We start from the raw sequence: 13,047 nt of genomic DNA on the forward strand, positions 1-13,047 counted from the left end.
TAGATCCAAACCGCGCTGCTCCTACTGCAAACAATTTGGTCACCTGAAAGATGCCTGTCCGAAATTATTGAAGAATAGCAAGACTCCTGCTGCTACGAATACCGGTGCTTCGCCGCGCCCTACGCCATCCGTATCATGCTTCGGATGTGGTGCGCCCGGCGTTATACGCTCTAATTGTTCGACGTGCCGTAACTTGAAGCCGGAGCCGTCTTCGCCTTCTTCTACAACTGCGTTTCAATCTGTCGCCGCCTTAGGGAACATAACTGACTCGCGTCAGAGACCTATGATGTCTATCATTGTATATGGTGCTGAAGGCACTGCATTATTAGACACTGGTGCTAAACACTCAGTTGCTAGTGATAGTTTGCATGCTCACTTGTTGGCGCATGGCCACGAGTTTAAGAAAGTAGGGACTAGTATTAAGCTTGCAAATGGAACTATAAATTCTGGTGTTTTTGATGTCGCCAAGGTAGACGTGAGGGTGCGCGGACTTGTTATACCTACGCAGTTTGTTATATTGCCTGGTGCAAAGGAATCCTTGTTAGGGATGAACTTTATTAAACAGGCTGGCATGGTGCTTAATTTTAGTAACGACACTTTTACATTTTTATCAGAACCTAATCCTCAGACATACCACTTGGAGTACGAGCGCGTCGATCGTGAGCTGGTATGTTCGTCTGTCGATTCCCGAGAGGAGGAAGGTATTGTTTTGTCTTTGCCCGACAGGTGCCGAGACATCTTGGAGCCAGGGGGAGTCCCCACAGCTTTTGTAAAACATCGAAATGATACAGGTAATTCTGCTGTCTATCTGACGCCTGCCCGCGAGATGCGTGCGCCTGTGGATCTGACTTATGATATTCGTCAGGTAGCAGAAAATGAAAATTACTTACCTCAGATCACCCCGTATTTGAGTCAGTTCGCTAAGGAATTGGACGAGGTGAACGCCCGTATCCAGAATGAACAGGAGCGTCGCAAGAATGCTGCTGATGTTAGTCGTCGTCCAGGACCGAAATATCGTGTAGGTGATCATGTGTTAGTGGAGTCGCATGTCCAGAGTAATGCCGCACGAGGGTTCACGACTAAATTCGCTCCTAGAAGGGAGGGTCCCTTCATAATTGGTAAAGTTGTCAGTCCCACTACTTACGAACTGAAGGATAAGGAGGACCGCATTGTAGGCAAGTATCATGCCAGTGCTGTGGTTCCGTTCGCTGGAACTGATGTAGAGGTAGTTTCTAAGAAGAAACGTGGTCGACCTCGTCGTGCCAAGTCTCGCACGGGACGTGTACGAGGCTTGGAGGGGGAGACTATAGCGAGTAAAATAAACGCGCCACCTATTGGTGTTAATCGCGCGCCAAATAAGCGCACTGTCCGCCCGCCCGCTCGCTACCGCTCGCCATAGTTTTTGTTGTTAATATTGTTAATTGGTTTATTCACTGATTTATTTTACACTATTCTTTATATTTTATAGTTTAACTTCTTGAGTAAATAACTAAACAGTGCAAAGTGTTTTTATTTGAAGGACGGCTATACTCATTTCGTTTTACGTTTACGTTTTTGTATTTAGTTTTATTTGTAGGGTAAAATGAATACCATTGAAGAACTTGACATAGATTACTTGATTACATTGATACAGGAAAGGGAAATTATATGGGACAAATCAAACGTAGATTTTAAAAATAAAAATTTAAAAACAAAAGCCTGGGAAGACATATCAAAAGTTTTATTTCCTGATTACGAGAATTTCACAGCTGAACGAAAAAACAAAGTTGGTGAGTTCACAGTACAGATATTTATGTTTTTTTTTATTTAAGAGGGCTTTCAAGATTTTTTTGCACCGCCAATTCCGCGATCAGTACAAAATTAATATCTCGACACTCTAAAATTTTAAAACTAAGGGAATCTAGATTAGCGTGAGTACTATTTTATTACTTAGCTCAAACTAACCTAGACTACGCTGAGTAGGTATAAAATATTATTTTTTTACTGATCGCGGAATTGGCGGTGCAAGAAAATCTTGAAAACCCTCATAATACAATTATACCTTATTTAGCTGCCAAGGCAGAGTTCCTCTAGTCATAAAATAGGTCGCATATTGCTGTCTTATGACATTCGGTGCTGTCTGTTCTTCATGTGCGGGTGGTATTGGGAGAAATTCATTCAAATTCATCAATTTATCTCTTCGTCTAAAACCATCTCGATCAGCGACATTCATCAATTTAACTCTTTGTCTAAAACCATCTCGATCAGCGACAAAATTGTGTAATACACAACATGCTTTTATAATGTCAGTAGCGAAGTCATAGGACACGTCTATCGGTCTGTGAAAAATGCGCCATTTGTTAGCCATAATCCCAAAAGCGCATTCGACATATCTTCTGGCTCTGCTTAGACGGTAATTGAAAACCTTTTGTTGTAAGTCGAGATTTTGACCGCCATATGGACGCATAATATGTTTGCTCAGTCCAAAAGCTTCGTCACCCACAAATACATACGGGGTTGGTATATTGCTACCAGAGAGTGGCTGGGGTTGAGGTAGTGGTAAGTTGTTGTTAATCATTAGCTCGTACAGTTTAAAATTTTGTAATATGGTTGAATCGCATTCTTTTCCGTATGCACCGATCGATGTCGACAAATACGAATTTGTAATTTGAATCCACAATAGCTAGCAACACAATCGAAAAATAGGCTTTATAATTAAAAAAATGAGCCACTATTTGCAGGATTACACACGCGGATGTGTTTGCCGTCGATGGCACCAACACAGTGAGGAAAATTTGCCTTTACATCAAAACCCCTCGCTATTGTTTGGAAACTTTCAGTTGTCAGTTCAGGGATGTTGTCTCGAAGAAGATTGGTCCATATAGCACGACCAACTCTTAGTATCATATATGCAATAGTAGATTTTCCCCGTTTGAATTTAAAATGTAAATCAGTTATTGAATTTCCACTTCCTAGGTATCTGAAACGAAAATAATTATTATAATATGCATTTATGCGATAGATACCCTTATTATATTCAGACATCGATAGCAAATAACTTTCTCTATGTAACCAATTAATTCAGGAATTGCGAAAAAAATAGCAGCTGTTGCATACATTTTGATTCAGTAGGTATTGCTTTTTGTATGTAACAGCTGTTATATTTTCACGATTCCAGAGTCGGTCACATAGTGTTTGTTAACGATATCTGAATATGTCATTAAATTTTATCGAGTAATTCACTATGTATAAATTATTAAATCATGTTTACTATTGGTTTTGCAGGTAATGATTTAATAAAGAAATGGAGAAGTGTAAAAGATAATTACTTCAGATATTCAAAAAAATTAAAAGAAGCATCAAAATCGGGCTCGGGCGCTACGAAACTGAAGAAGTATCATTTATATAATCAACTTTTTTTTTTGAGAAAAGTGGAACAAAATGCCACCGAATCTAGCTTAGACTCGCCTAGAGAAATCAACAATGAATCTACGTCTACAAATGATGACATTACCACAGACAACACTCCTCGCTATGTTCCAGTCGCGCGCAAAAGGGCAATGCAAATGGATGAGTTTGAAAGAGAAGGACTAAAACTTCTCAAGGAGCCGGAAAATCGCCATATGTCCTTTTTCAGAGCTATATTGCCATCTATTCAAGAATTTTCCGACCGAGAAACTCTCCGTTTCCAAAGTAAAGTTATACAAATTATAGATGAAATGCGGTATGGACAAACATCATCATATGTGAGTGGCCCATCAACGTCTCACCAACCATCATATGGGTATCAAACAGCAAATTTTCAAAGTACATACATTTCTAATTCAATTACATCTCCAGAAACATCACAAGCAAGTGAAGAAACTGTATACGATTTTTCTAATTTGTAATTACTGGATGATATCTCTCTTAAATAATGTCTAAATTTAAAATTATCACAATTGCTGATTATTTGTGAGTTGATTACTAATTAAACAAACAAAAAAAAAAACTGTTATATTTTTATTACTTAAATATATTTATATAGTTACCTTAAAGTAATTCCCAGCATTTCTACTGGTTCCACTGGATTCCTCATATTAGTATAGTTTTTTCGTAAGTGTGGTTCTAAGGACTTCAATAAACAAGCTGGATACACTCATTCTAAAAAAATTATAAAACTTCTTTTCGTCTAATAGCAACTCCCGATATTCTAAAAAAAAACTGTCCATCACGATTTCTTAATGAAATGAAAGGACTGATCGAGTACCGTCTTGTGGTTGTGTTGCGTCGATTTCGGCGGTGACGTAGTAATAGGAGCAATGCTAGACGTCTTTTCCGATCCATGATTTGCTATAGACTGCTGCGCCGACGGAACGTTAAGACTGCGTCATAGTAACGCTGCGATGGCGCAGCGCCCGTGTGGCCGGCTATGCGTCAAAATATTTGCGTTGCGACGACGCAACGCAACGCAACGCGCCGTGTGGACGGGTCCTTACTGTACTACGAGCTACGTGTCTAGTCCAATTAATAAAGCGGCTATACTCGAAAGTAACACAACTACATCCTCCGAAACTCCTGTTATAGAATGCTATACTACACCTGCTTCTGCTTATAATACGGTTGAATATCGTAGTTTGTACAAAATCGAACGAAGTATCCCTCCTAATACTGGTACAATTGAGAGCACCATAAGTAATCCTGATTACAGTACTACGAACTACGTGTCTGGTCCAATTGATAATACGGCTATTCTCGAAGGCAACACACCACCCGCCGATACTGCGAACAACAACAACCGTACACCTGTTCCTGATGCCAACACACCACCCGCCGATACTGCGAACAACAACAACCGTACACCGGTTACTGATGCTAATACGGCTGGATCTGAGACACATCAATAATTAATTCACTTACGAATTTAAAATGAAACCCCCTTAAATGTTAACATGTTTAAGTGTTATTAATCGTTCTTTTTAAATATATATTTGTGATTATCTTATCATGTATTTTAATTCATATTCAATAGATATAAACAGACAGACAAACAGACAGAGATACTTTCGATTCATCCACATCCATACTAATAAATAAATGCGAAAATAACTCTGTCTGTCTGTTCTTCATACAAAAGTGGTCAGCTGATATACCAATTTGTATGGAGACTTTAAATTTCTTTTAACCGTTTTGAAGTGATTGAGTCACAATATTAGTATGGAGTATGGATTAGGTAAGTACTAATATTTTACCTTAAAGTAACTGCTAAACGCTCCGTAGGACTTATTGCAATTCGTCGTAAACTGGATACAGCCAAAATATGTTCAATTCTTCCCAGCAACTCATCAAAAGTGTATTTATTTTTATATGCACAAGTATTCCCATGCTGCACTATCCCGCTATATTACTTAATATTCAATATCTCCTATACTTAAAGGTTGCCTGGAAGAGATTGCTACTTAGCAATAAGGCCGCCTATTGTACTAATTCTATTTCTCTTTTGTTTTGTATTTTGTTTTTTCCTGTTTGTGCAATAAAGTATTTGTTATGTTATGTTATGTTAGGGCGCCTTCAAATTTGCCGCTAAGTGCCGCGCGGAGGCAGCGCGTCTGCAGCGCTGCGGTCGCGCTGCTTTGTAAATCCATACAGATAAAAAACGCGCGATTGCAGCGCTGCGCTCGCGCTGCAATCGCGCATCAGTTCATCGATCGACTAGTGACGTTGCGCACGTGTCTATATGTTGTTCAAGTCTAAACATGAACGAAAATCAGATTGAAGAATTTATCGATGAAGTTGAAAGTCGTCCAGCGATATGGGATTCGAGGTCCGACAAGTACAGCAATAAAATCGAAAAGAAAAAGGCTTGGGAAGAAATATGTAATAAATTTATGGAAAATTTTACAAACAAGACCGCAAGTGAAAAAAATGAAGCATGTAAGTATACCTACATATTTTTAACACAACTTCTTTATATTTTCATCGTTTGCCATGACAATTCTCCTTCTGGACTAACAAAATAATCAGCTAGTGTATCACGTATAGTCGTAGCACTTATTTGTGGGTAATTATTTTGATTTTGTTGTATGTTTTGTAAATCGTATCTCAGCATTGTTGGGTTGGAGCTGGATTGCTTTGAATCCGTCTTCCTGAGTAAATTATGTAACACACAACACGCGCGAACGATATCTTCAGCAAAGGGTATTTGTACATTTATCGGACGATGAAGAATTGACAACATTTCATTTTTACTAAGGTGCCTTAAATCGAAAACCATTTCGAGATATTTCTATGATTTACACAAAACACATTTTTTCAGATTTTTTAATTCAGTAATAATAGAAATATATTGAAAAATCCACGAGGTCAGAAGAGGAAGGCAGAATAAGTTCAGACCTTTACATAAAAATTATAAAAAAAGTAAATGTCATACATGACATGACACTTTGTTTGCGACTTGTTTGTGACCAGTTTGTGACACAACAAAACATAACCAAATCTTTCTATTTTTTCCTTTCTATACTTACTGTTTTTATTTTTCTGCGCCAATGAAGGTTTCCGAAGGTTTTACGATGACGGACAGCCGAAATCTTCCTAGAGTAGATTATATGATGTTGTTGCAATACATGCGTGAAAAAGACACCTTTAACATTGCGGAAATCAGGGGCGCAAAAGTGTTGTTTTCATCGAGGGATGCTTATGTAGAAACAAGGGTAGGGTACGTGGAGGTGAAACGCGAAAAATCAACTTGTTTCATCAAGGTCATGGTGACACCCGAACATAGAATACGTCCCAAAATGTATACTGGTAAATACATCCATGAACGAGATAGAGGAATCTATATTGGTGGTGAAGTGCGAAGATTGTGCTGCCAGTGAGGGTGGATGCAAACATTCCATATGTTTTATTATGTGGCTTATCAAGCGCACCGATGAGCCGTCAGTGATGTCAATACATTGTTACTGGAGTCAGCCAAAACTCTCTGAAGCTGTTACTAGGGACAAGTTTAAAGGTAAACGAGATGGAAAGAAGGGTACAACCTGCAGTGTTATTGCCCAATTCCTTGTGTCTAATACTAACTAACTATACTAACATGCAAAGTAAACCATTAGATGATTGTCGAATATTCAAGCTTTTATTGGACTATACAATCAATTGTTCTCAGAAGGATCAAGATTTTCTACAGTGGAAAGAGTTTGCAGAAAGCAAATTACCCACAGAAATTAAAGAAAGAACTCGTGGACAAGCTGATAGCCAGTTATGGCATACATTGAGACAAGGTCGAGTAACTACAATATATATATGAGGCAACTAGGTGCAATACACCATCAGGTGTGGCTGTATGTTTGTATGTGGAAAAGTTAATTTGTGAAGGTGAAGAATTTTGGAAAAAATATATCTTTCACAAAATATTATAGATATTGTCCTTACAATATCTAACAAGGCCTAGGTATTTACCTTTAAATACCTATGCCTTACAATATCTAACATTTTGTTAAAGATATTTCTTTGTCAAAATTCTTCAACCTGTCGTAGTGATTTCAAATACACCCAGTGTATTTGAAATAATAAATTGTTTGGTTCAAACAGGGTCTGCCAGAACATTGTTTTTTTCCCCATTGCAAACATTTGTATTTGAAATCAAAAAATCACATCTTAAGAAATATAAATCAAAAATTAACTTTTAGAATGGGGAGATTGTTAGATAGATATCAAATGTAATTAAATAGATAAGAAATGTAATTAAACAATTACCACAAAACACTGATCTGATTTTCATTTATTTTATTCTTATAAAATTATCATCAATGTTTAAAATGTAAAGTCATTGTCGACCTTGACCATATATTAAAAAAAAATCTAAGTAATTCAAAAATATCTTTATTCAGTAGGTAACATAGCTACACTTTGTATCATCATTTTTTACATAATGAACATATGATCCAACCGCTTAAAACTATTACAGCTTCTCAACTTGTATAGCCAGGAAAAAGAAGCTGCAAGTAAAACCTTAAAATATTGTTATACAATTTAGTAATTAGGCTACCTAATACCAGTTCCCTGACAATTAATCCCATGCATTCATATCATCTAAATAATCACTAATCTTACAATAATAACCTTTTTTACAAAGTTTCTGTTTAATTACTGCCTTAAAACTGTTCAAATGTAAATTTGAATGTCGATGGGAATTTTATTGTAAAAACATATTCATTGCCCCTTAAAAGATTTTGTTTTTCTTAGTTTATTTTTATTCTGGGTGTTAACAATGTGCCAATCACTATTTTTCAAAGTTTCTTGCACTTCAAGTTCAGTAGTACTGCAATTGCAGATGGATTGTGTCCCTCCGATGATTCCTCTTCAGTAAGGATAGGTTCGTGTTTGGCATTTCGCAAGCTTTGTTCCAACTGACCTGCTGACCATGGTTGGCATAACTTGCACAGTTTTATTACTGTAGTAAGGCCCACACTGAATACCTTTATCCTGTGTAGCTGGCACAGGTTCTTCCCAGTTTAATCCAGAAGGCATGACACTGCTAAGATCCAGTCCAATATTCTTTAACATTACAGGCATATCAGGTTTAAGCCTTGGCTTTGTTATTCTCTACCCAGTCCTTATAATTCAGTAAATTTTCCTCTAGCTGAAACAAATTCATAATTGTCAACAAAATGATTTATTAACAGAACAACATAATAGATACAAACAGTTCATGGCTCTTGTTAGATGTCTATAATTAGACACTTAAATTGATTTTATAGTAATGTACTTACATTTGAAATGATCTTCGCATATTATACACTTCTCATCAAAAAAATCGAAACACCTTGCAAGTTTACGTTTTGTCAGGATTATCAGAAAAATGTGTACATTTAGGAATAAATGTTAAATGTCGTTTAATAGTGAGTAATATGAGCTTATCAAATCTTAATGTTAATGTTCTAAATTTAAATGAATTTTTCATAGGTTTCGTATTTTGTTAAATGAGTCATTTTTATTCCGTATGGAGTATAAAGGAAATGGATAAAACAACACACGTAAATGAAAAAAAAAGCTAAAAAACGTTTATTTAATAACTTGTATTCCCTCCCCGAGCTCTAATTACTGCTTCCATACGGTTCTTCATCGATCGGATGAGAGTCACGATCACATGCTGAGGTATATTGTCCCATTCCTCTTGGATTGCATCTTGCAGCTGGCTAAGTGTTTCTGGGGCAGGATCTCTTGCTCGAATTCGTCTCTTTAATTCATCCCACAGATGTTCAATGGGATTCATGTCCGGGCTTCTTGCTGGCCATTCCATAATAGAGATATCGACTTCGTTAAGATAATCTCGTACGACGCCCGCGGTGTGAGCCCTAGCATTGTCGTGCATGAATATGAAGCCGTTGCCAATAAAATGTGCATAGGGCATCACATGAGGCTCGAGACACTCTTCGACGTACCGATGACAGTTTAGTGCAGGCAGACGTGGCCCAGACACGAAAGCAAGCTCTGTCTTACCGTCGGCGCTGATTCCTCCCCAAACCGTCCACGAACCGCCACCATAGCTGACCTTTTCTTCAATGCAGCATTGTGCATAGCGTTCTCCGTCTCTTCTGTAGACCTTGTTCCTTCCGTCGTTACCATACAGCATAATTTTACACTCATCAGAAAAGAGAACTTTGCTCCACTGTAGGTATGACCAATTTAGGTGCTCACGTGCAAAGTTAAGGCGCGCTCTTCGATGGTCTGCAGTTAATTTCGGCCCATTTGCTGGCTTATGCGGTACCAGTCCACGATCCTTCAACCTTCTTCTAATTGTAGAGTCACTTACAGCCACCCTTCGTACAACACGAAGCCGCTGCTGCAGTTGAAAAGCGTTAAGGCGTCGATTTCTTAAAGAAGTTGTTACAATAAATCGATCATCTCGCTCAGAAGTGACCCGATTCCTGCCAGATCCTGAACGGCGCGTGAACAAACCAGTCTCCCGATAACGTTTATAGACTCTATGAACAGATGACAGGCTTAGATGCAGTCTTGCAGCCACAACACGCTGACTAAGGCCAGAATCCAGCAATGCCACAACTTGGGCGGCTTCTGTGGGCGAAGTATCCATACGTTTTAGAAAAAAAACCTTTTTTCAGACGTCCCAAAGTCACAGTATTGAAATAAAAAACAAAAAGTTTAAGGATAGGCGCCAATTTTTAGTTTTTAAACGCTAAATGTACTCCAACCCTAAACACACATTTGTCTCAAAACAGTGATTCATTTCGTTTATAAGATAAACAAATGAAATTCTAATTTTGAATTTAGAATTTTCGCTTATTACTGTAATGGCCAAACTGCCAGCTATACATTTATGTATTTTTTTTCATCGTATGAATTCTTTTTTGTGTTAAATTCGGACAGAAACAATGAAAACGGAAGTGTTTCGATTTTTTTGATGAGAAGTGTATATGCTACCAGATTTCGGTACATTTGATTTATTTACTGCGGAACACCACTGCACTCTCATCGATTTCGGTACATAAAAAGTGCTTGTTGAGATTTTTCATTACCGTATTTTTGCAGACGGGAACAATACAAGAAATGAGAGGATCTAATTTACGTGGTTGCACATTCTTTTTTTTATTAAGTAATGGGGAAACGGGAATTTAATAATTTAACCTAAAATGCTTTTTTTTTTTTTTTGTTTTGGTTTTCCCCGAAGGGTAAGGCAAAGGGAACTATGCCCATACAGCCATGTCTGATGTATTTTTTTTCTTGATGATTAATGAAATGATGAAAGGTGATGATGATGAAACCTAAGCCCCCACCCTCGGAGTAGACTCCTACTCCGAACCCCAAACGAATTAACTCAAAAGTCCGCATAAACTTTTGAGTTATGAAGCGGCTTCCCAGCACGAAGCGAAAATAGGCAGATACACTTTGTTTATTGAATACTCCAATATAATAACACTCGCGAATGTCTTCCGACTAACTTAATGCGATCATTAACCACAAAACACCACTTCGTATTAATTATTTAGATTACTCAATGAAGAAAGCAACTGTCCCGTTCCCGTTTCCCGCCGAAAAGCCTTAACCTAAAATGCTAAAACAGACTAATGACAATGACATTCGACATCCCCACAGACAATATCAAACAGCTATTGTTTTAAATACGCATGCAAAGGTACATTACATTATACTGCCTTCATTCTATCAATGGCAGAATCCAATTTTCAAAAAATATTTTTTGTAACTTCTGGTGGAAAAATCTTGAAAAGAAAAAATACGTGTCTTCTATTTAAACAAGTACTTTCGAAATAGCACAAAAAAACCACGGCTTAAAAATTTGAAATGTTGTCAATTCTCCACTTATTTGCCATTATGCCAAACGAACACTCAATGTATCTTCTTGCCCTCGATAAACGATAGTTGAAAATACGTTTCTTCTCATTTAGGTGATTGCCAGCGTAAGGTCGTTGTATAAAATTACTAATTCCGAATGCTTCGTCACCAATGAAAATAAAAGGCACTGGTGGTCCATCATTTGTAATTGGCAACGGATTGGGAATATTTAAGTCCTGTTCATGTAGTCTTTTGTAAAAGTTACTATTTTTGAAAATTTGCGAATCAGAAGCTTTTCCATATGACCCAACATCTATGTACGTAAAACAATAGTTTGAGTCACATATCGCTAAAAGAACAATAGAAAAGTAATTTTTATAATTGTAATATAGAGAACCACTATGCTCTGGTTTGATTACTCTTATATGTTTTCCATCAATAGCACCCAAGCAATTAGGGAAATTGGCCTTAGTGTAATATCCGTTAGCAATAATTAACCAATCTTCTTCTTGAAGCTCAGGTATATAAATAGTATGGAGGTTTTCGTATATTGCTCGACAAACTTCTCTGACAATAGCACAAATCGTAGAAAGTCCACGATTATACGTATGATATAAATTTGTAAGACTGCAACCTTCTGCCAAGAACCTGTAAATAAAAATTTTGATTGTAATTTTTTTTCAGCTATACTACTGCAACGCAAATGGAAAAACCTAAGGGATTCTTATAGTCGTGAACTTAATAAGCAAAGAGCATCAAAGAGTGGATCAGCTGCCTCATCACATCGAAAATATCAACATTTTGACCGACTTCAATTTTTATCGTGTTTGTCGGAGACCAGACCTATTGATATTTCTACTCAGCCCTCGACATCAAAAAAGAGGAAAGTTTCGGAGCAGCCGGTAGAAGATGACACTAATAAAATTTTGAAAATACTCATTGAAAGAATGCAAAAAAAAGATGAATCTATTGAAAATGATGGCGATCGGTGTTTTTTATTATCATTATTAAGTGATTTTAAGAAAATACCTGAACACCGCAAGACGGACGCAAAGTACGAAATGATCGGTCTGATACGACGATTTATCAATGATAATTTCGAATATTCTTATCAACAACATCATGGCTACTTTACTTCTACGAATCAATCAAGCCAAAGCCCAGCCAATGTGTCAATACAAGAATCACCATCACAACTGACTGATATGTCGTCTATTTATGAGAATTTGTTTTCAGAGAGTAATGACAATATTTAAAAATAGTAATAAGAAAAATGTGTAATGTGATTTACTTAAAAAATAAAACAATTATTAATATGTATTTTTTTTTATAATTTTTTACTCACCTGAGTGTTATAAATAGTCTCTCTTCAGCACAAATAGTATTTTTGAAGGTTGTATTTTGTTTTCCAATATAAGGTTCTAAACGAGAAAGTAATTCGTAGAATTGTTTTCTTGACAGTCTTAAATAATTCTGAAATTTTTGATCACTGTAACTTTTCACTTTATAAAATTCAGTTTGTTGGGTTATACAAAATAATGGCAACGTTGTCTTAGGCTTCTTTTTTTTTTGTTTTTTGTTCAAAATTCTTTTTTTTTTATCAATAGTAACACTAAGAGCAGTGTTTCTTCGTCTGAGTCCATCGTAAAACTAAAATACAACTCTACCGTTCTCAAACATAGCGACGGCAGCGCGACTGCAGCGCTGCAGACGCGCTGCCTCCGCGCGGCACCTTGCGGCAAATTTGAAGGCGCCCTTAAAAGAACGAAGAGACATTCG

General features: G+C 37.1%; 2 protein-coding genes across 2 annotated transcripts; one reads left to right on the plus strand and one right to left on the minus strand.

Moving 5' to 3' along the window:
* The first annotated feature begins 1,571 nt into the window (after positions 1-1,571).
* On the plus strand, positions 1,572-3,891 carry LOC126380840 (uncharacterized). The gene is made up of 2 exons (XM_050030431.1): positions 1,572-1,769; positions 3,265-3,891. Exons 1-2 carry the CDS (start codon positions 1,583-1,585, stop codon positions 3,867-3,869), a joined length of 792 nt encoding a protein of 263 aa, XP_049886388.1. The 5' UTR covers positions 1,572-1,582; the 3' UTR covers positions 3,870-3,891.
* A 6,956-nt stretch (positions 3,892-10,847) lies between these two features.
* Positions 10,848-12,918, minus strand: LOC126380839 (uncharacterized; the record flags this gene model as incomplete). Its single annotated transcript, XM_050030430.1, has 2 exons — positions 10,848-11,916; positions 12,614-12,918. Coding segments are annotated over 2 exons (957 nt in total), but the record flags the coding sequence as incomplete, so codon positions are not given.
* Between the last annotated feature and the right edge of the window lie 129 nt (positions 12,919-13,047).

Source organism: Pectinophora gossypiella, unplaced genomic scaffold, assembly GCF_024362695.1.
Source record: "Pectinophora gossypiella unplaced genomic scaffold, ilPecGoss1.1 Pgos_125, whole genome shotgun sequence".
Lineage (NCBI taxonomy): Eukaryota > Metazoa > Arthropoda > Insecta > Lepidoptera > Gelechiidae > Pectinophora > Pectinophora gossypiella.

Bases quoted from the DNA above. Each gene is read 5' to 3' on its own strand.
- LOC126380840 (XM_050030431.1), top strand. From the start codon at position 1,583: ATGAATACCATTGAAGAACTTGACATAGATTACTTGATTACATTGATA. The intron at 1,770-3,264 runs GTGAGTTCACAG...TTGGTTTTGCAG, and splicing joins TGAACGAAAAAACAAAGTTG to GTAATGATTTAATAAAGAAA.